The sequence below is a fragment of the Rhea americana genome, unplaced genomic scaffold (genome assembly GCF_003343005.1).
Source record: "Rhea americana isolate MKP2758 unplaced genomic scaffold, rheAme1 scaffold_528, whole genome shotgun sequence".
NCBI classification, from domain to species: Eukaryota; Metazoa; Chordata; class Aves; order Rheiformes; family Rheidae; genus Rhea; species Rhea americana.
The window spans coordinates 25533-52142 of record NW_028186677.1 but is presented as its reverse complement, the minus strand read 5'-3'; the positions used below and the strand labels follow the sequence as shown (position 1 = coordinate 52142).

At 45.1% G+C, this 26610-nt stretch overlaps 1 protein-coding gene and 1 long non-coding RNA gene across 4 annotated transcripts; one reads left to right on the top strand and one right to left on the bottom strand.

Annotated features, from left to right (window-relative positions):
- The first annotated feature begins 266 nt into the window (after window positions 1-266).
- LOC146588289 (uncharacterized) lies at window positions 267-4872 on the top strand. 2 transcript variants are annotated; one of them, XR_014897450.1, is made up of 4 exons: window positions 267-359; window positions 627-759; window positions 1166-2024; window positions 3120-4872. It is a non-coding gene; the product is annotated as an uncharacterized LOC146588289 (long non-coding RNA). The 2 variants fall into 2 exon arrangements; XR_014897449.1 differs by lacking the exon at window positions 627-759 and having other exon boundaries at window positions 1142-2024.
- Window positions 4873-4917: 45 nt separating this feature from the next.
- Window positions 4918-26497, bottom strand: VWA1 (von Willebrand factor A domain containing 1). Of its 2 annotated transcripts, none has more exons than XM_085318237.1 (6): window positions 25667-26497; window positions 16292-16849; window positions 10222-10500; window positions 8884-9156; window positions 7834-8103; window positions 4918-6806 (listed from the first exon to the last, which is right to left on the bottom strand). In XM_085318237.1, exons 1-6 carry the CDS (start codon window positions 25737-25739, stop codon window positions 6802-6804), a joined length of 1458 nt encoding a protein of 485 aa, XP_085174363.1. In that variant the 5' UTR covers window positions 25740-26497; the 3' UTR covers window positions 4918-6801. The 2 variants fall into 2 exon arrangements, with proteins under 2 accessions (XP_085174363.1, XP_085174362.1); XM_085318236.1 differs by having other exon boundaries at window positions 4918-7190; window positions 25667-26495.
- Between the last annotated feature and the right edge of the window lie 113 nt (window positions 26498-26610).

The following is a 26610-nucleotide window of genomic DNA, read 5'->3' as shown; positions in this document are numbered from 1 at the left end:
GCCGCCGCCGCCGCCACCCGCACGCGCGCACGCGGAGCACGCGCCGCTCCGCCGCGCATGCGCGACGACCGCCGGCGCGGCCTCCGATTGGACCGCACCAGGACATCATCCACGAGGCGCCGAGTTCCGTCACACGCAGGATGACGTTTCTGCCCATCAACGGAAGGACGCGATGGCCTGAGCTAGAAAGTGGAATTTGATTGGTGCTGGAGCAGGGCCGCGGAGCTGAAGACGGGAACTGCGGAAGGACAAACTAGGTCAGGGTGGTGCTCCGCCWTAGCAACGGGAGTGTTGGGGCGTTGCTAAGGAGGCCAGAGGAGGCGGCGCGGGGATGGCAGCGGCCAGCGTGGCCCTCGCAGGTACCGGCCGCCAGGCTCGGCGGGGCGAGCCTATCCGGGAGAGGTACTGGGGGGCACCGAGCTTCCAGCCCGGCAGTACTGCACGTCCATTGCAGGTCCGGGCCTCCCCCTCAGCAACCGCCTGGCATGCCCCGAGGAGGCAGTTGGCACTGCACCCGAGATTACAATACACTCCGTGGTAGATGCCTCCTTTTATTTAGGGCCACCCATAATGCGTTATTAAGAGAGCCATGAAGAGTTACTAAAAGTTTTGTCTTTTCTTCCTAGTGAAAAGCAAGTGAATTTCTTAGCAACACTCAGAAGATGAGCACTACTCAGCACTAGAGTTTCATGAAACTACAAAAAAAGGGGACTTTGCACAATGGCAGGGAAAGATCATCATTGTTTAAAGAAGGTAGAGGTAGGATGGAGCTGATGGTCATGATAGGTTGATCACATGAACAATAGATGTTTTTAGTATATCTGATTTATCACTAGGAGAGACATCGGTCATATTCAAAATGTTACATTGGTGTAAGTCTGTGATAGGATTTGAAGTCAGCTGGGTCTGATAGTGTAATGTTCCCAGTGTGCCGAGGAAATCCTCGCCTTTACAGAATTCTCAGTTCTGAAGTTCTGTCTATTTTTGACTGAAATAGCTACATAAATACAGAACATTAACTATATATTTTTTAGATTGTTTTTACAGTAGAGTCTGGTAATGGAGGGCAGTCTAGAGGTATTATTAGTAAGAACTCTTTAATAAAACATTTTGTAAATAAATACATTTTGTTATTACCTAGAAACCAACTTATCTCTCACCATAGATGACTTGGAAGAAAGTCTGCAGAAACTTAAAGTTCAGGTGGACAGCTTAGCCTCAAGTCTGAGTTTTGACATAGATCAAAAGGATGGCACAGATTCTGACACTACAAGCAGCTCAAGCACTTTTACATCTAAATGGCTACAAATTTATAATGCAGCCTATGTGGAGACAGGTCCGGGAAATACACCTAAGCAGCCTGCAGAGTCAGAGTGGTTTCTAAAGCCAAGGCATCTAGTCAAATCTTTAGGCAATTATCCAGCACTAACAAACCTAAGTATTCCAGAGTTCACTGTCTCTGCAGTCAATCATGTGGCTGGGCTCCTGGGAAATGAAACCACAAGCAAAAATGATTTGCTCTCGGAGGATCTGGCAAATTCCAACTCATTTCCTGTAAAGCTTGGAGTTCCGCATGTAATTGGAGTCAAGTCTCTCTTACACCCAAAAGTCCCAGTGAGAGCTTGCTCTTATGAAAGGATCAGTTCTTTTTTAGACCAAGGTAGCTCTCTGCTTGCTGAACATGCAGGGAATTACCGATCCCGCTCATTTTCGCCTGCTTCCAAAAAAAGCCGCTGGCTAAGATCTCACTCGCAATCTCCCAAGTCCATTTGGAGGCCAAATACTGCAAAGGCAAATGCTTGTGCCCAGCCTCTGCCAAACTTCGGCAGATTCAGGTGCAGCAGAAAGACAACAGCATCAACCAGACGGTCAAGATCTAGAACACAAAAACTTGGGTCCTTGGCTGCCAGATCCCATACTCCAACTAGGATGAATGCAGGAGGAACATTGAGTTCTTCATGGAGCCATTACAATCTGCTATCTGCTACTATGTCCTCACCAGCAGCTCAGGATGTTAATGAAAGGTAAGAAGAGCTAAATTGCCCTAAGAGGCTGAGCCCCCAGCATTTTATCATAATATGGATATAATAATATGGATACCATAATATTTATATTACGAAGAATTATATTGTGCATATGCATTTTGAAGTCTCCTTTCACATTATAGATTCCACTGTTAGTTATAAGAAATTATGACTGGCGGAAACACTTTTCATAGTCCACAGTTGCACTGTAGACATCAATGACATTGACTAAAACAAATATATTTCTCATTTACTTTGTTACCTGAAGACATAATTCAGAACCTCTCAGATGACTGGTAGTATATCCACTGATTTACATTGGATTAGGCAGATCCTATAGTTAGCAGATTAAAGAAAAACATGGGTGTGCATGCACAGCTCTACACTGAATGGCAATGTCTGGGTACACTTAGCTCTGTGTGATCTTCAGATGCATCTCAAAAATGAAGAGCAATGAAGCCAGTTCTCATTTGACACCCATTTTTTAACAGAATTGCTTCACAGGCCTTCAGATTTTAAGAGTTTTAAGCACGTATCTTGGAGAATTTGGCCATTAACAGCTATTCAGTGAGCAGATGGAGCATAGCACACTTAAGCCCTTGAAACAGAAGCATTAATGTTCCCTGAGATATAATTGGGGAAGTCAATATCCCAGGGGAAGTGTGTGTGTGTGGGGGGGGGGGGATAAATGGGAGAGGGAGAAAGAGAAGGAAGAGGATGACAGGTGCTAGTTAAAGAGCAAGGCAGTTAAGTAGGGGGGAAAGCATTTTTATTATTTGTGTAGTGGAAGACATTACTTTTGCAGTTACAAGATACATACACAAAACTGCATGTTATTGCCTTAAAGAGGCAAGATTTGGTCCAAGGATGTTTGCTGGGTCTGGAAATCAAATAGATTTGTGAACTAGGCAGAGAGTGAGAAAGATTACAATAATGTCAGTTTTTCTGAATTTCACACTGGRTGGATGGGAGTAGAATAGAGAACCAACATTGCAAGAGAAGATTAGAAATATCACAGTTCTGAGATGCCTGCTTGTGTGGCTCTCATTATTATTCTTGCTGATATTGCTCAGGATCAGTGCTTTTGTTTTCTAGGTATGAGATGAGAAGCTCCCAGTTCCATTAAGAAGTCCACAAGAACAATGAGTTGCTGAGAGGCAGCCAAGACTTGCAGTCTGTGTGTAACTACAGATAGGAACTGAAGTCAGCATCCAAGAAACTCCAAGAGCATTAGAAAGCCACCCAGCTGGATTCTCTAATTAAACAACAGATTTATGAAGGAAATTTTATTAACTTGTAGTGGAAGAAGACACCATCAGAGATTTCAGCCTCATAATGCAGAAAGGCTCATGTACTATGCTTTTTATTCCCTGAAAGATTCAGAAAAAAAAAATCAAACTCAATAAGCCAAATGGGCCAAATCCATCATTGAAACACCCTTTGGATTCTTTTGCCAAAGGTGGACCTTGTTATCAAACTAGCAGACTAATTTATTCATTTACTTTTCTGCTAAGGACAGGGAAAAAAAGAAAATCAGTGTGCTTGTGCTTTATACAGAAATGTGTTTCACTTTGTAAAAATGATTCCTAATCAAATTTCTTGTAACGTGAAAAAAAAAGAGTAGGGACAAGAGGAAAATTAACTATAGTAGCTATATAAAGAGTCAGAAACATACGTAAAGCTCGTGTATAAAATCCTGCAGCCTGAAATGATATAATTTTAGAATGCAGCCTTGATCAGTTCCAATATTCAAAAGCAGGCCAGTGGCAGTCATTCAGGTATCTTTTTCCCTTTAAACATTCTTATTTCCTCCAAAATGTTGACTTGACTAAGCCTCTGAAACAGTGTCTGGCCCCTCACCCACCCACASTACTGCCTTGAGAGACTAATGTATCCTAATTGTGGTTGTACTTCAACATCTCAGTAAGTCTGGGATTATGCAGGGAAAGGCTGTAAGCCAGATGCATCTATGAGCAAATTTGTTCCAAGGGAGTACAATCTAGAAAAATTTGGGAACTGGGAGAAATATGCTAACTGTTCCCTGCCGAAAACCATTAGGTGTCTAGGTAATAGACAAGCTGGGTAGGATAGCTTTAGTCCAGTTCCTGAGGGATCAGGACCTACCTGGAAGGTAATGTTCAGAAAACCCAYGATATCTTGATATAGGAAGGCATAGGAATTTTGCATTGCCAAAGAATGTGGAAACTGACACACTGATCACACTAGCAGTTCCATGTAATCAATTCTTTAATATTTAATATCTTTAATATTAATATTTAAGACTCTGTCATCTTTAATATTAGTGATTAATTATTTAATAATAGCCCATACCACATGCATCAGAAAGTGCAAGGACCATATAGAAAACTTGGGAATAGCTCACCCACAGATGAAGTTCCTTATAGCCCTCAAAGGCAGAATTCAGCTCTTGCTGGGAGCCCTAATATTTTGTGCTCTCATCCTATAAAGGTGTGTGGGTGTCACACCCACTAATTCAGTGCAGATAGGATGCCTAAATAGCTTTAGAAATCATTAGGCTTTAGTTTAAAAAAAGTTCAGTTTAACTTACTTGTCTACCTTAGAGTGACCACATTTTTATGTTTGAGTACTATCAGTTCAACCAAGATTTAAGGGACATGTACTTTTTTGCTCCTTATAAAACAATATTTATTTCTCACTAAAGCTGAGATATTATTAAGGCTGGACTGATGTATTTCTGATTTTCTTTTGGTAAAGCTTCATGTGAATTAAGATTGTGAAGTCATGGATGGAATGCTTGTTTTTCATTCATTTAAAATTGAGATGAATACCAGCTTTTCAACTCATACCTCTCCTTAGTTATACTTAAAAGATTTGTCCCTACAGCTATCAAGAACAAAGTAATCATTCCARCTCAATAACTCATATTGTATATTTAATGGGGTGTTTTCAAAAGGATGCATTACAATGTGGAAGAGGAGGGAATGTTAAGGAATTAGTAAACTATGCAGGGAGTTTTGCAAAATTAAATAATCTCTGTCCTATAGCAAGATGAACGAGATGATCTTGAGATCATGGGAGATTCCAGAGGCTGTATCTTTCTCTCAGCAGAGTCTCCAGACTGATCAGGCTCCAAGCCACATTCCAAAAGAGAACATAAATCATATGAAATCTCCTTATTTAGTTAATGGGTGACTCACCTCCCTCCCATCCCATCCGCCTGCACAAGGAGACAGCACAAGGCAAGTACTCTGTAAATCTAGATAAGTCAAGTTTAGCAGAGGGGAGAGAAGGTCAGTGACAAAGTACTTCTTGGTTCCAAAAGGAACTGATTTAAAGAGCCCATAAGCAGAGTTATGGAGGGTTTGCAGGATGGAGTGACGTTGCATGAAGGCTCTCCAAACATGCAGCACAGCTTTAAAAAAAAACATGTTCCACATGTAGGACAAATAAGCAAAAAACTTAAAGTAGAGCAAGCGTTACTGAGGGAGTGTATGTCAACTGATGCTGCTTTTAGTTACCATAGAAGTATCTACTTTGCCTCACAGCCCTAAGCCCTGAATTTTGGAACTGTGCTTCTAAAATGGCTTTGTCACTAGGTAGCAAAATAACCCTCTTTTTTTCACCTCCTCTTTCAGAAGGGTAGCCTTCTGACAGCAAATTCAAGCCTAGGAGCAAAGGGAAGGAATCAGATTTACTTTCACCATAAAAACCTCATTTTTAAATGTAACTCAAGCTTAGGGCAAGGTAGGAGCCCAGGACAAGACAGCTACTTAAAGATATATGACATGTCTTCAAAGTGTGGAGGATAGAGCCTGGAATGATAATATTGGACACAGGTGATTCATAATTAGTCATAGAACAGCCTAATTAAGTCTCTATATAACTGCTCTGATAGCGGGACTCATTCCTGCCTCAGTGAAAATGTTTGTAGGTATGCCAGCATAGTTCAGTAGTCATGATCCAGGCAGTATTACAGTTTGGAGGTGTATGTTTAAAAGAGAAACAAAAACAGCTGTTTTAAATGGCATTGATGCCTGGCTTTCTGTGTTTCACTGATGTTCCTGAACTCAGCTGAGGGCTGAGAGCTTTAGAGTATAGTAACACCAGCTATGGAGGTGGCTTCCTAGCTGTTTTGAGTTTTCCGTTCTCTCAGACTGACACCAAAACCCAAGGCAAATGACTTGGAGGATCTGGATACTTCAAAGTCCAGCAGGGATCTGCATGTCGTTGTATCAGAGAGAGAGAGAGTGGAGCAGAATGGATGAGCCTCAAAAATACATAGGGCAGGCACAGTATAAACTTACCTCCTAGATTCTGCTGGTGCTCATCAGCCCTGGCCTGGTGTAACCCTACTCAGAGGACGCTGACCAAGCTCTGCCATAAAATGCAGACCACCTGGGAACACAATACTGTCCTTGCAGTTTATAAGAGGCAAGATGTTACCCCCATATTCTGGCCAAATGCCAGGTGGGTTAATGACCTCTTTTCTTCCTCTTCTCAGAAGTCTCAGTGCCTTAGGCTAGATCTCCATGTACTGTACATTTTTGTATTTTGTTATTCTTTCTCCTAATGCTTTTTCATTCCATTCCTGAAATGGCTATACTTCTGGGATGGCTAATTTGAGCTACCTGTGGAGTATACTGGTGAGCTGGAAGAAAGCTGCTTTTTGTAGAGTACATCAGTTTTGGTGGTTACTGACAGTAGAAGTGGATTTGGCTACTTGTATTCTTTCACTGAGCGCAGRTCCCCAGAATAAAACACTAGTGCAGTAAACTGTTGGATCTTGAACATGCTCCTAGGCTGAAAAATAAAATTGTATCAACATTTGATAAATAGAGAACAGCAAGCAAGCAAACAACAGCTTTCTTTGCTATTTGTCAGGCATCGTTACATAATAGAGGGTACAGATTTGGGATTTATCAGTCAGGTTGCTTGTTCAATCCAGCCAAGCTAAACCTTTAAGCTTTGGGAGAACCTGGCTAAGGATAGTGTTTAGGCTTGACAACCATCAACAGTTGATACAGCTCAAGGCACAGTGAAGGCTGGGAGATGATCTGTGAGGTTTCTGGCTTCCTCTCAGAACCCTCTATCTTGTCCAAGCTTTTCCCTTCCTCTGTGGGGGATCAGTTCACTCCAGTGCCTGTCATGCTTTCTGTCTGTGCTTATATCCTTGGGCTTCTGTAGCTAGAAAGAATACAAAAAGTACAATGTCAGCTTTGTTTGCCTGTTCTCCAAACAGCACTGAGTCAGCGATCCCATCCTTGTACTCATCTTCCCCAGCGCTTTGGCCTTTTATTGGGTAAGTAGCTCTGCTTCTACACTGCCACATAGCCTCTTCTTAGCTCTCACCTCATTTCAGCCTATTAGGTATCACTGTGCTACATTACAGTAAATGGCTCCTGGGTAATGGAAGGAGTAAAGCAGATGCTTGGTGTCTTAGTATCTGTGTTTAGTATTTAGCCTGAGAAGTGCCTCCCAAGTTGAAAGTGCAGGGTAATGAAGAGTTCAAGTGACTGTTTCCAAAGCCCAAGGCCAGTTTTTAATAACCTCCCCTGTGTTATCCCAAAGTGCTTGCACAATTGTGTAGCCAATGGATACTTTTTCTCCTGCCTGCAAATCTAATGCCACTAGGAGGAGCATTCCTCTCAGAAACGGGGAAAGCAGTCCAGTTTTGGACAGTCCCTTTTGGGTTGATAGCTGCAATGAAGCTATATTGACAAATTAGCTGCTGAGAATATTTCAGCCATGAGGGCTCCGTGGGGTTGGATCTCCAGCAGCTCTGTCCCCTTCAGAATACCAGAAGTATCCTCTTTGCACCCCAGCTCACCTGGCTGCATGTGTACCATGCGGCACAGCCCTTTGCCTGGCTGGTTCTTGTACATTGGCTTCACACACACTTTGTTAGTGGTGCCTGAAACCAGATCTGCGAGGAGCACGCTGTGGATCTGTGGTGAAACGCTGATGAGAGATGAGGGGCCAGTTTGTCGCCGGCACCTAACTCGGTAACCAAGGACCTTCCCATCAGCAGAGTCCCAGGAGGCTTTCAGGGTGTTGGGACCCATGTTCTCAAAGCGAAGGCGCCTCACCTTGGAGCCCTCTAGAGAAGGGAGAAGACCCATGTTACTGGGAGCCATTTGTAGGGAGTTGTCCCTCCCACTTAGTTCCTTGTTCTTGCTGAGGAGTTGACAGCCAGCCTGGTCATTCCCTGTTGCAGAGATGCAGCAATCTCATCTCTTCCCCCAAATCTCCATGCTGGAGGAGTTCATACTGCATCTAATTAGTCCCTAACTTTGTGCTGATACCAGGACAAAATACTTTTGTTGGCCCTGTCTGGCTACCTCCTAGACTCTATGCAGCTCCTCTCATCCTCTGAGCTCTTCATTCCTGAGTCATGATTAGAACTAGATTTTGTCTCCTGCAATACCTTTACAGGTGCCTTTTCAGAGCAGAAGCTTCTGTTGATGAAACTTCTACTCCCCGATGCTAAATCACATCAAAGCACACAAACTGAGGGGAAAGGATGGAAAGGCAGTTTTTGTTCTTCTTTAGGGAGATCCAGGAACCTCCAAGCCAGCTGTGCTTATGACTCCACTAGCAGCTTGGCAGCGCATATACTCTGTAGGAGCGGTCATATTGTGCATGGCTGATTTTCTTTCAGTCCTATGCCTTATCCCTCTGCTACATCCTTACGGCAGATCATGTGCTGCTCATTAGAAGCTGCAGCTTTCCTCCTCTTTCTTCCAACTCCAGTAACTGGACTGACTGAATTATTCTCTGGCTTCACCTAGGTAGCTAATTTGTGCAAAGAGATGGGCACACTTTAGAGGCCCTTTGTGCCCATACAGTTTTCTGTCAGCAGAGAATGCTGCTCACTCACCTTCCTGCGTGCATGCTTTAGCTGACAGGGATTTCTCCTTTCCTGATTTGTAGATGGCWGTCACTGTCACTAGATAGGTTGTATTGGGTGCCAGGTTCTCCACCACAGTGCTGTTGCGCTTGCCATCCACCTCCAGCAGCTTCGCTGAGTCCCCAGGGAGTGGCCCATACAGGATCTGATAACCGATCACACTGTCCGGCGTGGGAGCCCAGCTAACATGGAAACTGTGTGGCTTGGACTCAGAGATGAGAACCTGAGCTGGACTGATTTCCTCTGCAAGCAGTGTAAAAAGATGTGAATGAGTCTATGTAATCATGGCATCAGAATGCTCTCAGAGGAGTATAGTTGACCTGCACTGTATTTGGCTTCTAGGAGGTGGAAGAAAATCTGTTCAGCACCTAGATGTTTGTAGTCATCTCTGTCAGCATAACCCAGCTCAGCTCTAAGAAAAAGGTTTTGCCATCCACTGAGTGGACACAGTGAACAGAGAGTGGACAAAACTACTTAGCCAGAAGTGTTCTTGTGTGCAAAAAAAATATTATTTGATGCACTGCAACTTTGTGCAAATTCATCTTGGCTTTTTCACCCGTTTTCAGATTTTCAGTGTATGTTTTTAAATGTTGCCATCCAATATAAAACTGAGTTATTTTTCTGGCTCAAATGACTAGCAGTCAGCTCCTGCTCTGAGTGCTCCCCTCTCATACATAGGGATTTCCCAACAGTGGATACATCTGCCTGGAGAAGCAGCATGTGCCTGTTTCAACAGTGCTACCCTACTTTAGCTGCACCTGCAGCCTCAGGTAGGAGAAAAAGATCTCCTAGTTCCTGTAATAGCTGTTCAGGCCATGGAGGTAAAAGCCTCCCCTTGCTAGTAACCCACATAATGCAAAACTGCTTCTGCTTGACCATCATAGGCAGTGAGTAAGGATGTGCAGCAGTTTATACTTTATCTCTAGTGGGCTGTACATCTCAGAGCTATTAAATTCTTGCAAGCTGCAAACTCTGCCACCTCCTCCCAAGATGCTGGGCTCAGCTTTCCTCAATGCGCATAGATTTTAAGGCTGGAAGGGCTGCTTATGGGCGTCAGACCTGATCCCCTTCTCTGAACAGTCCAGAAAACCTCTCTAAGGAAAAATCTGCCAGGGGAGTGCCAGCACAAATATACCATCTACTTACTACATCCTGTCCTGACCGAAAGCATCTGTTTTGATCTGTCTACCTCCTCCAGTCAGATCATGAGAATGTGGGATGCAGACCAAGGGCTCTTAYTTGCTTTCTATCTGCAAGGTTCAGTACAGTAGTGCCCTCCACTTGGTCAGGGTTGTGCATGTGTTTTACCTGCCAGTGTTGTAACCCTTGTTGTCTGAGGAGGAATGTAGTGCACGTTGGATTCAGGAATGAGCGCCACCTGGTAAGTGGTTTCCGGTGCAAGGTTGCTCAGCATGAGGTTAGTGTGAGCCCCAGACACTTGCTTTGTCCTCTTTCTTGCTGGATCATCTATTGGCACATACTCTAGGGTGTAGTAACCAGTTTCTTGGGAGAGGAGTTTGGGCCACATCAGACGGAAGCTGCTCGAGGTGATATCCATTGCACGTAACCGATTTGCTTGGATAACATCTATGAGAGAAGCAGTAGCAAGAAATCACTACTGACATTTATACACACAACAGAAGCACACTTGAAATGCAGGCCCTTCTGGACGGAAGATGTAACTGCCCGTACCAATACTGGATGACAGCTAAAATCACCTAAGTGCAGCTGAGTCCCTTCACAGGAACTCAGTGAGCCAGATCCTCTTTGAAAGGTTCAGGAACACAAAACTAGTGCTAGCCAAGAAAAAAATTCCAAAAACACACRTTAAGTGTAAACTTAGGCAGCAATATCTGGGCTTTCACACTGTCCTCACCCTTTGGAAAAGAGGTGGCATTTTGGCTAAAGCAATTGTCCAGGTGTTTATGAACAACGAGCTGCAGCTCAAGAGCACAGCTGCATCCTGCCTCCTGGGCATGTCCAGCCTCAACAAAATTTGCCTCAAACTTCCAGGTTGCTTTGTAAAGCCACAGCTTTCCCCCTCCATTCTCTGCCTTTTCTTCTGTGATAAGGCCAAACAGATCTGCTGTGATGGAGATGCCTGGCATGGCAGGAAATGTGCCCCTGCCAAAACCAAGCCTACTTTGCGTCGACCATGAGCAAAACTGGAGCAGTCCAGCAGGCTCTGGGCTACCATCACTGCTCCACAGTTGTGTGGGAGTTGCTGTATTTGGCCAGATAGACACTTTCCTACACTCAGCAAGTCATTACCACTGCCTGCTACAATTCCAGTTGCAGCAACTGCTTGGGAGATAAATCACTTTTCTTCTCCCCTGTTCCCATCACCTTCAGACTGAAGGAACCTTGCTAGTCTGTGACAAAGCCATAGACAGAACTTGGGCATCTAGGTGCCTAAATTCCTGGGGACAACTCACCCTGAGCTCCCTGTGGAAATCATCTACCAGCCAAACCAAACTACTAAATTTTGTTGTGTATGTGAAATGGCTCAGAGTGGGAAGAAAACATTTGCTCTTTGCCTTAACCCGGAAAGAAGCAGCAACAACTGGGGGCAGTCCAGCATTTGCTATGCCTAACGCATTCATCCCAGCTGAAGTCATTCTCTGCAGTGTTTCACAGAGCCCCATTGTTTCATGACATTCAGTGTTCAGAGATGCTCTTGTGCTATCTTTCCTCTCTCTCCCTGCTCAGTGAGCTCAGTGAGTGTCCCTGCTCAGAAGCTTGTCATCGAGGCTGATGCTATCTTTATATTCTAGATCCCAAATGCCAGATATGAATACTTATGCTGAAGTCCTGCAGTTCTCCCAGCTTCCTCTATTTAACCTTCTGCCACATTTGGTAGCTTGAGCCCATTTTGGGTAAGATTACACTCTTCCTTGCCCTTCCAAAGGGGCCTTGTTTCTAGCTCTGTGGAAGTAGCATATGAGGACATTAAGAAACTTTTTCTGTTAACAGTGTTTAAAAGCAGGTGAGAGCCTTACAGAAGTACGTCTGTACTATGCTCTGCATAGTGTCACTCCTAACACCTCTTGATAGTGCCTTCTATCTCAAGCTTAATTACTTTACAGAGTGCTGTAAGTATCTCTCACTGGCTGCCCATCACTCAGAGGTAAACAGAGGCACAGAAATCTGCCCTGACCTCCAGCAGAATGCATGACCTTATGCTCTCAGGCTTGTCCTTTAAATGGAAGATCAGCTCTCCTTCTCTGAGCTGCTGGAGTCCCTGCCAACTTCCCTGTGTCAAATAAWGCAGCCTCAATTTTTCCCTCTAAGTTGTTCTTTGGCTCTCCCAGGCAGGCAAGAACATTCCCCTTCTCTGTACCCTGCCCACTTAMGGCTACACACACGGCCAGCCAGCCGCACTCCACCCACACTGCACTTGGAGGAGACAGAGGGTGGGAGGCAGCACCAAGGAGCCTGTGGCACTGCACTCTTGTGCGAGGAGCCCAGCAACTACTGGCAGACAAGCCACAAAGGAAGAGGGAACAGAGGAAAGGCCTGAGTGCCAATATTCCTGCCAAGGGCTCCAGGAATGGAAATAATCAGCTTGGAGGCAGAACCCAGGGACATTGGGAATAAATCAGGCAAATTAAAGTGTCAGGGTGAAATGTGTGAGAGACCTGCTGCAGGCAGCCTGTAACAACTGGCTCCGCTCGTTGTTGTCTGACTGTGGATGCCTTTACCATATAAAGAAGCCAATAAGCCCCAGAAAATAGATGGCCATGACATGTTTCACAGTCCCTCAATGTTTCTGAAGAGAAACAGCATGTTAAGCTCTGGTACTCATTCCAGGCAGTGCCTTTCTGGGAAGGCTTTGAGTGAGCTTGTGATACACTTGCCTTCTACCTCCTGTCTCTTGGTGACTAACACAGCATGAGCGTGGACAAAGAAACAACTTTTCACAGCCACAGACCTGCTCGTAACCCCTGAGTGCTGATGAGGTCAAGGTTAGATTTCCAAGATTACTGCTGCTTTCATGACATGCAAGAAGTGCAGTCAAGTAGCAGTGAACTCACCATTCTGTCCCTGTAGCAGCTTCYGTTAGGACCTGGGACAAATCACTTCTGCTCCATGGATCTGTTTCCCTGCTTTGGTGCTAATGGGGATGAGTGCTCCAAATCTGGGATGAAGAGAACACTTCTCCAATACCAGGGTGTACATTCCAATACAGTTTGGGCAAGGTCCGAGATCACTCCCTCTGATTACCGACTCATATTCAATGCTTGGTGAGAATGTCAGAGGACTCTAGGCTCAAAGCCTTTACTGTGGCAGAAGCCACCTAGAATCTTGTTTCAGATTAGGAATGTGTTGCCCTGAATTTTCATGGGAAGTGACTGATGTTTTGTCACTACTGGGTAGGTGTCTTCCTGCAGAGTTTGGCTCAGGAGATGGTGCTAAAGGACAATCCAAGTCAGTAGCTGCTTGTTTGAGTAGCTGAGTGAAGAACAAGTGGATGCTAGCACAGAACCTGATATCATCTCAAAGGAATGTCTTGGTTTCACATTATTTGTAGGCCCTTCCTCAGTAGGAGCACACCAAATGCCATTATGTTGTCTGCTTGGGTACATAACATGTAAGACATACTGGAAGAAGCCTGGTACAGGGTCCCATCTCCCTCACACCTCAAAAAGGGAGAGGAATTTGTCTGGAGCAAGCTGTGACCATAGCCAGGTTGGCTAGAAAATGTTGCCCACAGTGTTACATAGACTAATTTTGTCAGCATCAGACACCAAGAAAAAAAAAAGAGATAGAGCAAACATAATCCATCTGCAGTCCCTATCTCTCTCTCTTCTGTGCAGCAGCATTACTGGAACTGTTCCAGTTCCACTATCTGTGGGAAGCAGCCCAACTTCTCTGTTCCATTACCCCACCAAGTTTTCAAAATATAGAACTTAGGCAGAGACATCCCATTTCTTAGTGGGTCAGGGTTACAATTTGGAAGGTTGATGCACTTTCCTTTTGCCTCTGTCCTAGTAGTGGCTTTCATGTTGGCTTAGACTTAGCTGTAACAGCTTATTTGATTATTTGCCTGCTCAGATCTCTGACTGAATCTTCTTAACTGAGCAACCCCTATATAAAGGCCTCCACACCTTAAAAAAAGAGAGAGAGMGCGCTGCAGAGTTTAAACCCTTTCATAAAGGGTTCTCAGCCTACCTGAGACAATAACCACTCTGTACCAGGGACCATTGTGTGGGCATGTCTATGGAGCAGGGATGAAATACACACCCTTCCTGCATAGGAGGTGGGGTGAGGAAAGCTGTTCTTTTCTTAACAAGGCTCCATTGTGCATCTACAGAAGGCTTTTAAAAAGCAGAGTCTTGCAGCAAGAGTTTATGATAAGATAGCAGTGATAATTAAACCATTCTGGGCCATTCCAGATATAGAAAGACCTGATTCTTCCTGCTAAAGAGCCCATTTGTCCCTAACATCCCAGGAGTCAGAGTAAAGGGTGATGATGGGTGCTGCCTCCTCCAGTCAGGGAACAGTGATGATATGTGCCATTCTTAAGGCTAACCCACGTGATAGTATCAATGTCTGGCATTTTGCTTAAAGCACCAGCATCTGGCTTCATGTGAGACTCTCACCTTCCATTAAAATCCCAGACCTGGTGGTTTTAGACCTGGTGAATGTGAAGAACTCTGCCCTCAAGCACAGCAGGGTATTACCTTTGTGGATCTTACGACTTTTTGGCTGAACTTAAAAGTCTGCAAGGATACATAGTTTTTTCTCATTTTGTGATGCCGTATATAGTATTTSGATGCACAGCCACTTTAAACAAAACATCTGGGGATTTGTAGATGTTAGGTTTCCTTCTACCTAATACAGTAGAAAGACTGCTGCTATTGCCCCATACTAACATGAGAGAGAGGTGGATGATCACAGGAGAACATAGTCCCTGTGTGTTATTTTCTAAATGGCAGTGATTGGAAATTGAATAAAATTGCTATATTAAAAGAATTCTGTGGAAAGGGTTACTTGGACATGCCAAAGCCAGCTCTGACCAGCTCATATACAGCAGAAGCCAAGTGGGGAACTAAAACAGGATTTTTAAAGGGAGCAAGAACCTCCAGAAAATGAATGGAAAATCTGAAAATCCATAGTAACTCATTCTGCTTTCCAAACAAATCCAGAGGCATCTGGAAGCTGAGGCAAGAACCCAGCTTGGCAACTGCAGGCACACCCAGACTGATGGCATTCAGGACCTGCAAAAAGGACATGCACTGTGTGGTGCAACGTGCAGTCTACCATGAGGTATTCCCCTCGGTTTCCAAAACCTACCTCACATCCCTGTTTATGCCTTTGGGGCTTACTTAGACCCTTTCCTGGATGCTTGAAAGATACAGGACTGACGAAAATCAAGTTTTCTATCTGTTCTTGCTCACTGCACAGCAGCAGCCACAACTATGCTAGCAACAAAGAGGTAGCAGCTGCCCTACTAAGCCTGATAATTTGAGGCTGGGAGTTTCTGCCAAGGACTGCACTAGCCAARTCAGGCTATAGATCTGGCATACGCAGAACATGTTGCAACAGGGATTTATGGARCAGAAATATTCCTTGCTACAGCCTTAATGCTGACAGTAACCGTCATCCTTAATTGCTTTTGGCAAAAAATACCAACTGCCAGGCACTTGGAGGTAGGCGATATCTCTGTGTACCAGCCACTATGCCTACACATGAAGGTAGATGAAGTCAGGTCTACCCTAGATGTTATGCTCAACCCATTTGTGTCCTCTGCCTCTATAGGACTTCATGTAGCCAGGCAGCATTTCAGAAAAAAAAAAAAGACTTCAAATGTGGAAATTGTGTTCAATGGGCTTGAGCACCTTGCTCTCACAGGCCATAGCCTCTTCTTTTTGCAGTGAAACCACTCCCTAGGTTTGTGAAGCCTTTGGCTAACAATTAACCTGTGCAAGTAGGAGCTAAAGCTATACATTTTCATACCTGGCTTGAATTGCAGGGAAGTCAGTGACCTGCATGATTCCTTTCACAGTCTTCTGGATTTCTAAGGAATCCAGACAATGTACTGCCTGAGCTACCTTTCTTCTCTCTCACTAAACTATTTGTTACAAACACAAGCTCAGCTCACCCATAGAGCTGCAGAAGGGAACATGTCCCACTCAGTCATAGGACTTTCAAAGTGGACTAGWGATATTTGTCCCAGACTTCCTCAAAGTCTTGGTTTATGCCTATACCTGCAGTGCTGCGGACACAGCATTTCCAGCAGAAGGGCAGCTGCTGTGGGTCAGGATGACCACTAATCTTAGGGGATTCTTGCGCTGCCTGCCCTGAAAAGCCAGACACTAACCAGCATCCAGCTCTGTTGTAAATTCCCAGTGACTACATCCCAGTCCCACTGTACCTAGAATAGCATCTCGAAGCTCCTTTGTGATGATGGGAAGGTCATCAACATCCACAAAGTGCAGGTGCTTCTCAGGAGGTTGGCTGGCAGCAGCCGAAAGCTCCAAATAATTCCCCCGTCCAGTGCTGACGATGAAGACTGTTACTCCCATGTCCTTCAGGAGCTGCATGGGTTCAGAGATGTCATCCGTGGAGAAACCATCTGTCACCCAAACCAGTACCTTAGGCACATCTGGCCGGGCACCAGCTTCATCACTGAAGAACTTTTCCTTGGCATAGGAAAGTGCTTTGCCTGTGTTAGTGTCACCCATCAGCTGCTGAGTATCCCGGATGGCTTGTTGCACAGTCCCACTGGACAGGTACCGGTCAAAAGGGAATTCCATGGTTGGTGTGGTGCTGATGTGGATAATACTGGTCTGGACATCATTGGGGCCGAAGGTGAAAGGTCGAATGAGGTCCCATATGAATTCTTTGACTCTGGAAAACTCATAGTAGGAGACACTACCAGAGCTGTCCAGCAAGAAGAGGAGGTCCCCCTCTGAATCAGAGGGGTGTGGACCTAGCAAGAAAAGAAAGACAGTTGTCAGTGAAGTGGTGTGAACCCGTCTTTGCATGGGCATCTGCTAGGAAAGCTTAGTTATCTCGGCCGAGATCTCAGAATTCAGTGAGAAATTTCCTGGGTAGAGGCTTCATGATCTGCCCTTTTTATTACTCATATTTGCACCTAGTGTGAGGGATCGTAGGCGTTACTCTCAGCCCTGCTGACAATTCCCTGAGGCATCTCAGCCCATCTCCTTGGTGTTCCGTCTCCACTCAGGGCAGCTTTGCTTAGATTCATCTGCCTGATCACAACAGTTCTTTGCTGAACACTTTGAGATGCACACGCAGGAGCAAACACAGACTAAAGTGTTAGCCAGAGGTCTGCCTGTGATTATTCATGACCTGAGTTCTCTTAGCACATTTTGCATTGATGTGTATTACCAAAAACACTTACTGTGAACAGCAAACTGGTTCCTAAGTCTCCTGAGGTCTTAGAAGCTGAATTGGTTACAGCATCATAAACAGTAAGAGGGAAAAAATGTTCATGAGACTCCTTACCACCACCGCTCCATTGCATAGCAGGTCTGTGAAGTTACCAGCGTTAGATCACTGGTTCCCCACTGCTTTCTGTGTGTTCAGGCTTGCTGTGGAATAAGCTTATCTAGGCCCTGCCCCATAAAGTCACTGCAGGAAGAAAGGCCAAAGAACTGCAGTGGAGCTGGAAGGAGTGTGACTCCTGGAGATAATACACCACAGCAGCTGAGCGCTTCCCTGCCCTGCTATGGGACTCCCTCAGCAGCACACTTCAAATACACCACCTGCCCCACAAGTTTCACATCAGCCAAGAATTGTGCAAGAGGACAGTTGGAGCACCTCAGAGAGACAGCAGCAGCCCTGAGCACCAGCGCTGTGTTGGCCAGTCACTGTGAATAATGGCACAACATCCAAGCACACAGCAGTTGCAGCTGACATAGTCCACACATATTTCAGCAGGATTAACCAAGTCAGGCCACTCTCCTGTAAACAGCCTCCTGCCTGTTGAAATAGGCAACAGAGACTCACGATGAAAGGGGCCTGTGCATCTCAGCCCTGCTGAGCACAGCTTGCTCACTGGTTCTTGGCAAAAGCCCAGCGTTACAGTCAAATTCAACCTTTTGGAACTCACTCTTTTTACAGGCATATTCTGCACCTCTCTCAGATCAATACTCTTTCAACAAGAGGCACGTCTGCAGGTGCATCTCAGCCTAGATGCTGTGGTGAGCTCTCYGGGAGCAGAGAAGAGCTCTCCCTGCATGCATTGGCTCCCTGCTCTCCAGACTTTGTTGCCAGTTTCCGTGCAAAGTCCTATTTTACAAATTTGCAAAGGATGGAGGAAGGAAGCAGTGAGCAGAGTAAGTAAGTTTCTCTTTCTTCTCCTTTCCATTCACATGCAGGACCCCACTGTTTAAAGAGCTGCTTGGATAGCAAGAGCAAAATCCACATGTCTCAGAGAAAAAAAAAAGCCCAGTCACAAGATGGGTGAAGAGAGAGAAGCCGAGACTCTGCAAAACTGTGATGAAATACCTGACTTCACCCTAGTGTTTGGCACCTGAGAAAACACAGTTCCTTATGGAATGGGGAAGRGATGAGAGCCTAATATTCCTCTGGTTCAAATGCAGCCAAAATGCATAGCTGATGGGAGCAGAAAGTACTATATGTACTATTACAGTAGGGCGGAGAAGTCTTTTCCTGGGGCGCTAATCTCACATCCTTACTCCTGCATTCTTCACAGGGAGGGGAGGGAGCTGGAAAGGGGCAGGGATCTGACACAAGCAGAGATACCCCAGACCTGACAAAGCAGGAGCAATGAGAGCTCTGGCTCCTGAGCATACGTACTGCTTCCACAGTACCTCCACACTGCATTCACCCAGGATCTTAGAGCACTGTGCAGACTTATGAAACCTTGTGACAGTCTTGCCAAGCATATGTTATTAACCCATTACAAACAAACCACAAGCCCAGGGCAATAGGAGGGGGCAGCAGCTTAGGCACAGGAATGACAGCAGAGCCAAAGAACTTGGGAGTCCCAGATCCTACTCTCACTGTTGCAGAAAGAACACCTCTGAGTTTCGAGCTGCTTTGGCTTGCACACASATGTCTTGTTACACAATGCCAGCCTGCTTCCCAGCATATTCTGCTCTAAGCCAGAGATGGAACATATTCCAGAAGCTGGGAAATTTTCTCACAGGCCTGAGCCAGCAGGTCACCCATATCCCATGCCTGGAAGCAGCTTCTGCCATGAAGACCAGCTGCACTGGGCTAATGCTCAGCAGTCCCAGACAAAGATGCAAACTGCTGGTCCCAAGGCAGAGAGTGACTGCCAAGGTCAGGGGCAACTTACCAGCCTAAAACAACTTACAGGTTTCTACCATCTCCTTACAATTACAGTGCCTGGAAGAAAAGCAAGCTGTACTTGGAAAAGAAAGAGATGATAAAGAGACTTGAAAGAAATGCCGCCTCTGCCCTCCCAGAGGGGTGGCTGATTCTCAGAACTGCCTGCTGCTTATTTCAAAGGTTATGGTTCACATAAGACTGGCAGAAAGCTTTCTGATTTATGTAATTGTTGACAGAGAAGTCCATAGCAGAGGGAGGGAGCTTTTCCTCCTCCCTAGATTACTCTTTAAAAGCTAGGCTAACTGGATCTTTTCTTGTCCTTCTGAATATATTATCACTTTCTTCCCCAGTCTTAGGAACTACAGTTGAAAGGGGCAAACCCATTTGTGCAAGAGAGCGCAATATATCAGGAAGAACCTGCTGTGAAAGGAGGGCTGCAGTCATTATTTGACCCATTTTATTACAATTTCAATAAAAATGCTGTGTGGAAAGCGTGAATGCTCTTTCTTCTATCACACTTAAATCCTGAGAGATCTATAGAAGCTGGACTATCAGTAATGCTTTTGGAATTCTTTTAAGTGTTCTCCTGGTTTTTGAGGTGCAAGAGTGGAGAAAAAGCCTTAAACCAGAGATCTTTGCCAGCACGTTTGGGCTTCTCTATCAGCAAAGGGAATGGAAATGTGGGAGGGTTGAGCAGTATGGGCTCTAGAGCACAGATGGACTTGGTGCAACATGCAGTGGTTTACTGCTGGAGTCATGCAGGGGAGCCAAAACCACACAGCTGTAGACAACCAAATGGAAAGGCTCCTGGGAAATTAATTGCTCCAGGGAGAAAAAAAAAAAGAAAAAAAAGAAAAAAAAAAGCCACCACTCATGCTAGCTCTGTGCCAGCTCTGCAGAAAGACATGCCAAGGCAGGCCAAGAGACAGCAATAAGCTTGGTAGGAATGAGGAATGCTAAGCCCTTGCTAGGAGAAGACTCCAAGAGGCAGGTACAAGGTGGCAAAACCAGGAGGAGGGAAAGGTCCAGGGCAGAGGAACAGTGAGAAGTAAAAGAGATGGATTACATGTCCTGGCTGTGAAACCTATTAGTCTGAGCTCAAAAGAGATCCTGAATCAACAAGATCATCAAGGTACAACATGAGATTTAACCAGAAAAACAGAAAGCAGACAATTTGTTTAGGTCTGAACCATAGAGGACTTGATTCTCTTGGCCCAATCTCCCTTTGGACATTCTTTGCCCTGCTATTTATTTCCCTCACTGAGTATAATTCATACACCTCCCTGTGTGACTGGGCCATAAGTGTCTCATTCTGTCCCATGACAGGACTGTTCTCCATGATTGTGTGCTCAGAAGCATGTCAGGATCAGGTATGTTGCAGAAAGGGCCATGTCCTCTCTTGGGGCAGGGGACAACATAGATGTGCATGAGCCAGGACCATGCTTGTTGCATGTGCTAGAGTGTAGGTATGCACTGGGAGAAAGTCTGAGTGCTTGTACACATGTCTGTGTTTCTGCAGAGACAAAGGCAGCACAGAAACAAGTCCCTCATTTCTCTGCTGTATTAGATGCTGGCTGAAAGGGCAGAGACATACCAGACCCATGATGCAACAGCAGGAGAAATCAGATGGAGCCTCCAGAAAAGGATAACATTAAAGTTATTTGGAGGTGACTAAGCAAGAGATGCTGGGAAGAGGCAGAAGTGGACATCCAAGATCTATGCCAATTACGGTCATTTCTGTGTGACCCAGGACAACTCAGCCCCATCTTTCAGATGCACACACCTAATAACTTGGCGTTTAGGGATAGATCGAAAATAAAAGTAAAGTCCAGTATGTTTTCTTTCTTACCCACTTCAGCATGCAATTTTATCATAATATCACACAGCAGAGCTGAACCAGTCACTTCCAAGTGTCTGTCACTGGTTCCTAGAATTCCCTAACTCCCAACAGTGTTCTAGTACGGCAGAGTGATAGGGGATTTCTTTAGAGCTTCTGACCGCATGAAGCAAGTCAAACATTAGCCACAGCTTTATGCTTTCCCCTCAACTGGAAGAAGCACAAGCCATTTGGCTAGTAAGCCATACTGAAGGATCTTGGCAATGCAATTGCCTCTTCCTGACATGAAGTCATCTGTTCCCATTCCCTACCAGTTAGAGTGGTGTCACTCATTTCCCGAATGTTGCAACAAACAGCTGTGAAGGCATCTGGCCCCAGCAGGGCAAGGATTGATGTCCTCACAAGTGATAAACAAGGTCACATGCACTAGCAATTTGTGAGGGGAGTAAGGAATACATCATGAGGGAGCAGACACAAGCAAAATCCCCATCCTGCTGGAATTACCAATAAAGGGAACACATGGGTGAAAACACCATGGAATGCCTGCTCAAAAGAGAAAGGAGTCAAAGGAGAGTCAAGAACCAAGTCCATGTCAAACTGCACTCCTGACTGTATCCTGCAGCTCTGGTGCACRAGAAGAGCTGAAGATAAAGTTACCATTTTTTAAACACTGATTCAGCCCATCATACATTGCTGGAAATAGCTCTGTTGATTAGAAAGCTTTGCAGAAAAAGCTGCAGCTTGACACATAGAGCCCTGCCTGGAGGGTAGCTAGCACTGCTTGAAAGCAGCAATTACACCTGTGGGCAGATACATGTTTTGGAGCTATCTAAAGGGATTTTCTGTGGAAAGAACAGCAGGCTGATCCTTCATAAAGGCAAACACCATTACAGTCACTTCTACTTGACGTTCAGCCCTGCAAAAGATGGAAACAATTTTTCTTGTGATCTGTGAAAAAAATTAGACAAAGGGCCTTTCCACAACAAGAGTGCATCAAGGCTTATAAAGTGACTGGACACTCCATCATCTTCTCTTTGGGTTTAGGTTTTCAGTTCTTCCATCTTTCGTCCTATTTTTTATCCTTCATCCAATACAGACATGTCATCAAAGCCAGAGGTGGGGTGTGGACTTTTCTTACCAGTARATCCCTGCATTATACAAGCAGTTGTTATTCTAAGAAGTTTCTTTGCTTTCCAGCAAAATAAAATTGAGTATTTGGCAAGATGCCAAAAGGAGATTTCTCACTTGTTGTGGGATTTTGAGAGAAAAGACAGTCATCAGCCTCTCCCTGCCTACCAGGCACACCTTCCTGGGCCATCAGGCCTTAGCTGCTGAAGAGCCGAGGAGGAACTCCGCAGACCTCATATTCTGTATGTGCTAGTTCTGTATTCTATTTAAATCCCGGGCACAACTGTGAACAGGCGTTACTATCCCCTTGTCATCCCATTGTCACCCTCTAGCTGGTACCTGATTGACGGATGCAAATCAGTCATACACAGAACTGTTTCAAAGGGTTTGGTATGGGAACAAAATGTCATTCTAGTAGCATTTTTCCAGAAGAAAAGCAGCTAGTCGGACTCCCCATATTCCTTTTCACTGAGTTGCTGAAAAGAGACATCTGCTCAAGAGTTCACTGCACTCTCAGTTGGGACCTGAACACATGCCTCATGCTTGATTTACATGGAACTTAGTACTCACAAAGCATAATAAATTTAATAGCCAAAAGAAACCATGTTCTGTCCCAGTTAACTATAAACTCTATGGTTGTCTTCCCTTCTTACTGTTTGATCATGAAAGGAAAAGAGTTATACTAGAACTGAAGCTGAATTTGGAGGCTGAAGAATGCAGTCTGTACTCCCCTGTGGCTTTTTGGGATCCTAGTGCAAGGCAGGAAGAGAAAGGCATCACCTCTCCCAAAACAAGAGATATCCAACCAAGCCAGTCAGGTGTTTTACATCTAAACACATGTTAGAAGGAGAAAAGTCTGAGCCATGAAAGATAGCAAGGCCATCTGCCTATTTAGGAGCCGAACCTCACCATGGAAGATACACTTGTGACTAAAAGCCAAAATTACTGTGCAGGTTCCAGCTTGTCCATGCCACAGATTACAGATTGTAGACTGAGAAATGGCCTTTCAGATAAATTCTTCTGACAGAAGAAGTTGGAGTTGTCACCTCTCAGGATCTTTCCAGGAGTTTCACTACCTCTCCTGCTTTTCTTAGAGCACCATAAGTCTTTGAATGATGAAACTATGCTAGGCACAGAGCTGTGTTTCAGAGATCAGTAAGTGCATTTTGAGCTCTCAAGGCAGGGAGCAAGGGCATTCCATGAAGTCATGAGGATGGACTCCACCCTTTTCTTCTTGCATCCATAGGGGCAGCAAGATCCCTTGCTCTGAATATTCAGCACAGCACCTACATCTTTCAGCTATGGGGACTGACATTCACCCCTGCCTTGGTCTTTACCTCCTCCCTACAACCTCTCCCAAAGAAAACTAGCCAAGGAAAAGACGTAGGAGTCTTGTTGCTGTGCTTGCATGTTAGTGCTGTACATATTGCATCCAAGGCATACTCTTATACCCACATAGGGTGAAGTAGGCAGTGAGAGCTCTGAACCTCACAGCTCTCATCCTCACAAGGAGCTTGCTGCTAGATCAGCCAGTGAAGCCCCTAGCTCTGTTGTTCTGTCTGTTCCTATAACCACATTCCTCCTGCAACATAATTTAGTTCGGATATTCATCTGTTTCTGAACCCAACATATCCTGAGAGTTCAGGTTGCTCCTGCCTTTCTCCTTGTTTGTCAATAAGACAGGTAGAAAGTAAGTGTGAAATGCAAGTATTAGATGACAGCAGAAAGCATATTGTGGAGGGAGTATCTGTGGATAATTCTGTCTTAAGCATGTAAGAGTGGCTGCTTTGCAGCTATGGGATGCAGCTTGTTCCTGCAGATCATAGGACAAGGGCTTTTTTCTGCCACATGCCAGATGCACGCTGGCATCATTTTCCACTGATGCTAGTCCAGAGCAATCAGCTAAGAAGAGCCTCAGCTTCATTTATCAAAGCCCAAAGTAACAGATGATGGGATTTTATATTAGCATAGCAGTGATCTGAATCTGAACCCAAAGAGGAAAGTGGTAGACCTGGTTACGCAGTGCTCTGCCGTTGCCTTGGTGCACTAAAATCAGTAGGCATTGCCCTACAAGAGCCTTCCTGAGCATGTGGAAGCCACCCAGTAGCTTCCCCACATTGTTGCAGCTGGGAATAAAGCCACACACATTCACATTCAGTCAAGTTGCTCTGTGCGTGCATCCCCATATCTCCTTCTGCTGCCTACTAATGGCACCTCACACAGCACCTTTGGACAAGAGCCTGGCCATGCCCAGGAGCCCTGCCAGACTGGCTGCTTGCTCAAGGCTGAATTAGGGAGCATCTCCAGGAGTCCAGGATGCCCCCAAGTCATAGTTGCCAGGGAATGAATGCCTTGCCAACCAGCAGGTTCATTTCCTCTAAAAGTGCTTGGCAGTTTGCAAACCAGAGTCAGTATGTCGATACAACCTTGCTTCTGGAGCAAGGTGCAATCCTTCTGGAAAGCAATGTCTTACTTTTTTAATGTATTCTAAAGGACTGAGCATGGTTCTTAGCCTGTGCATATTCACTTCCATAATAGCAGAAATAAATGAAATAATTGCTGTCTCTGTGGACACTGGAGCATCCTAACACAGTGCCAGAGGGAGCAAAAACATCCTGCCAGCCTGTTTCTCCAGATCTTGCTCCATGACTTGGATCACTGAGGTACAGAATCCATTATCCTTTAAGGGGATCTGAGCAACAGACATGCTCTGGTCTGTATATCAGAAGCATAATCAGCCCCTAGCAGTCCGGGCTGCTGCCTTCATCTGAAGATCTCCTGTTCAGATAGGCAAAAAGTTTAGATTGCCTCTCTTGCTGCATTACATTTCCCAGCTACAAAATCCAGTGAAATCCAGAAGCAGCCAGCCCTGCAGCTGAAGAACAGAGCCTTTTCCTAGCTGTGAACACAAGGGAGGAGAAAGTCAACCCATCAGCTTGGCCATCAGTGTGAGCTGAGCAGTCTTACACCCACAGCTACAGCACAGGAAACAAATGAGATATTGACCTCCTCCTTGTCCCTTTTCCTACTGTCAGTTCTGTGACACTGACCCATAATCATTTATTCCCCTTATTTTTCCACAGAGCAGCAACCAAGAGAAATAATTTTAATGAGGAAATGTAATGATTAATTAGATAGATTAGCAAGAGAACAGCAGGACAGGCATAATATCACTGTTTTTACTTCTCTTCATAGGCAATCCAGTATATGGGTAACAATAAGAAGTCAAGAGTCTTTCATCATGATTGCACCAGTCTGAAAGATTCCCAAACAATTTCATTTCCACTGTTGGAAAAAATTCAGACAAATTCTTTCTAATATGAAAATTTTAGGAACATTGTTTGTTTTGTCCATGTGCCTGCAAACTAAATACCTAAAGCAACAATATAGCTAAAAGCCATCTTTTATTCTTAAAAAGCTTCTGAGAAGCTCTAAAAACTAGGAGGTATAAAATGGGGTAATGTAGGAAGGGAACACCTCGCCTTTTCAAGCACTCACCTTCCTTAGGTGTGTTGTGTCCCGCAGCAAASTGCAGCCAGAGACCGAGAGAAAGCAGAGTCTTGGCCAACATATCAAAATCTGGTCCAGGGCAAACTACCTTAAATCCAAAAGTTTGGCGCTGTGAAGGCAGATGAAAGGCTTACGATCAATCATATTACGCACAAGGATCCACCAGATCCCAGCGTKCCACTTCTGTGCTGCTCACGCCTTGAGATCCCACTGCCTCCTTATGTGTGTTTTGCTAGGCTGTGGTGGAGTCTCTGGCTCCTGAAAGCAATTTTCCTCCCTCCGCTCCCGCCTCCCTTTTCAAGTCATAAATCCGTCTTGACAGGAGTAGCCGGAGGAAAGGCACGAGTAGTACCCCTGCTGCTGTTCCTCTCCGAGTTAAACTTGCTCCAGAAGCATGGATTCAAATGCAGACAGTCTGAATGCAGCTGCACTGTTTTTTGTTTGTTTGTTTGTTTTTGTTTTAAAAAAAAAATAAAAAGAAAAGGATATCCCTGTAGAGAAAACTTCCGTCCGGCAAGACGCTAGCAACGGTCCAGCTGCAAGGAGAGGAMAACGAAAAGCCCAGAAAAACCCAAAGCTTCTCCCTCTCTGCTCTGGAATGAACTAGAAGGAAAGGGGAAAACGTGTGCATATAGGAAAGAAGTAGAGCAGCTAGAGACCGTGCCCTGCCCCGGGAGTATTGGCTAATCCTTTGGGAGGAGGCAGGCAGAGCACTCCCCCAGGTCCTAGACACGCACACAAACGCAGCGCCTGCCCGCTTTACCCTGGAGAAGAGCTGGTACAGAAGTCACCAAGAAGCAGAGTCTATGGGAAAGCAATCACTGCTAAGGAGGAAGTGTCAGCTGTGCAGAAAAGAGCTTGAAACAGCATCTCTGGTGTAGCTTGTTCATACAACAGCCTGCTATATACCCACTGATTACCTCACTTCAGCT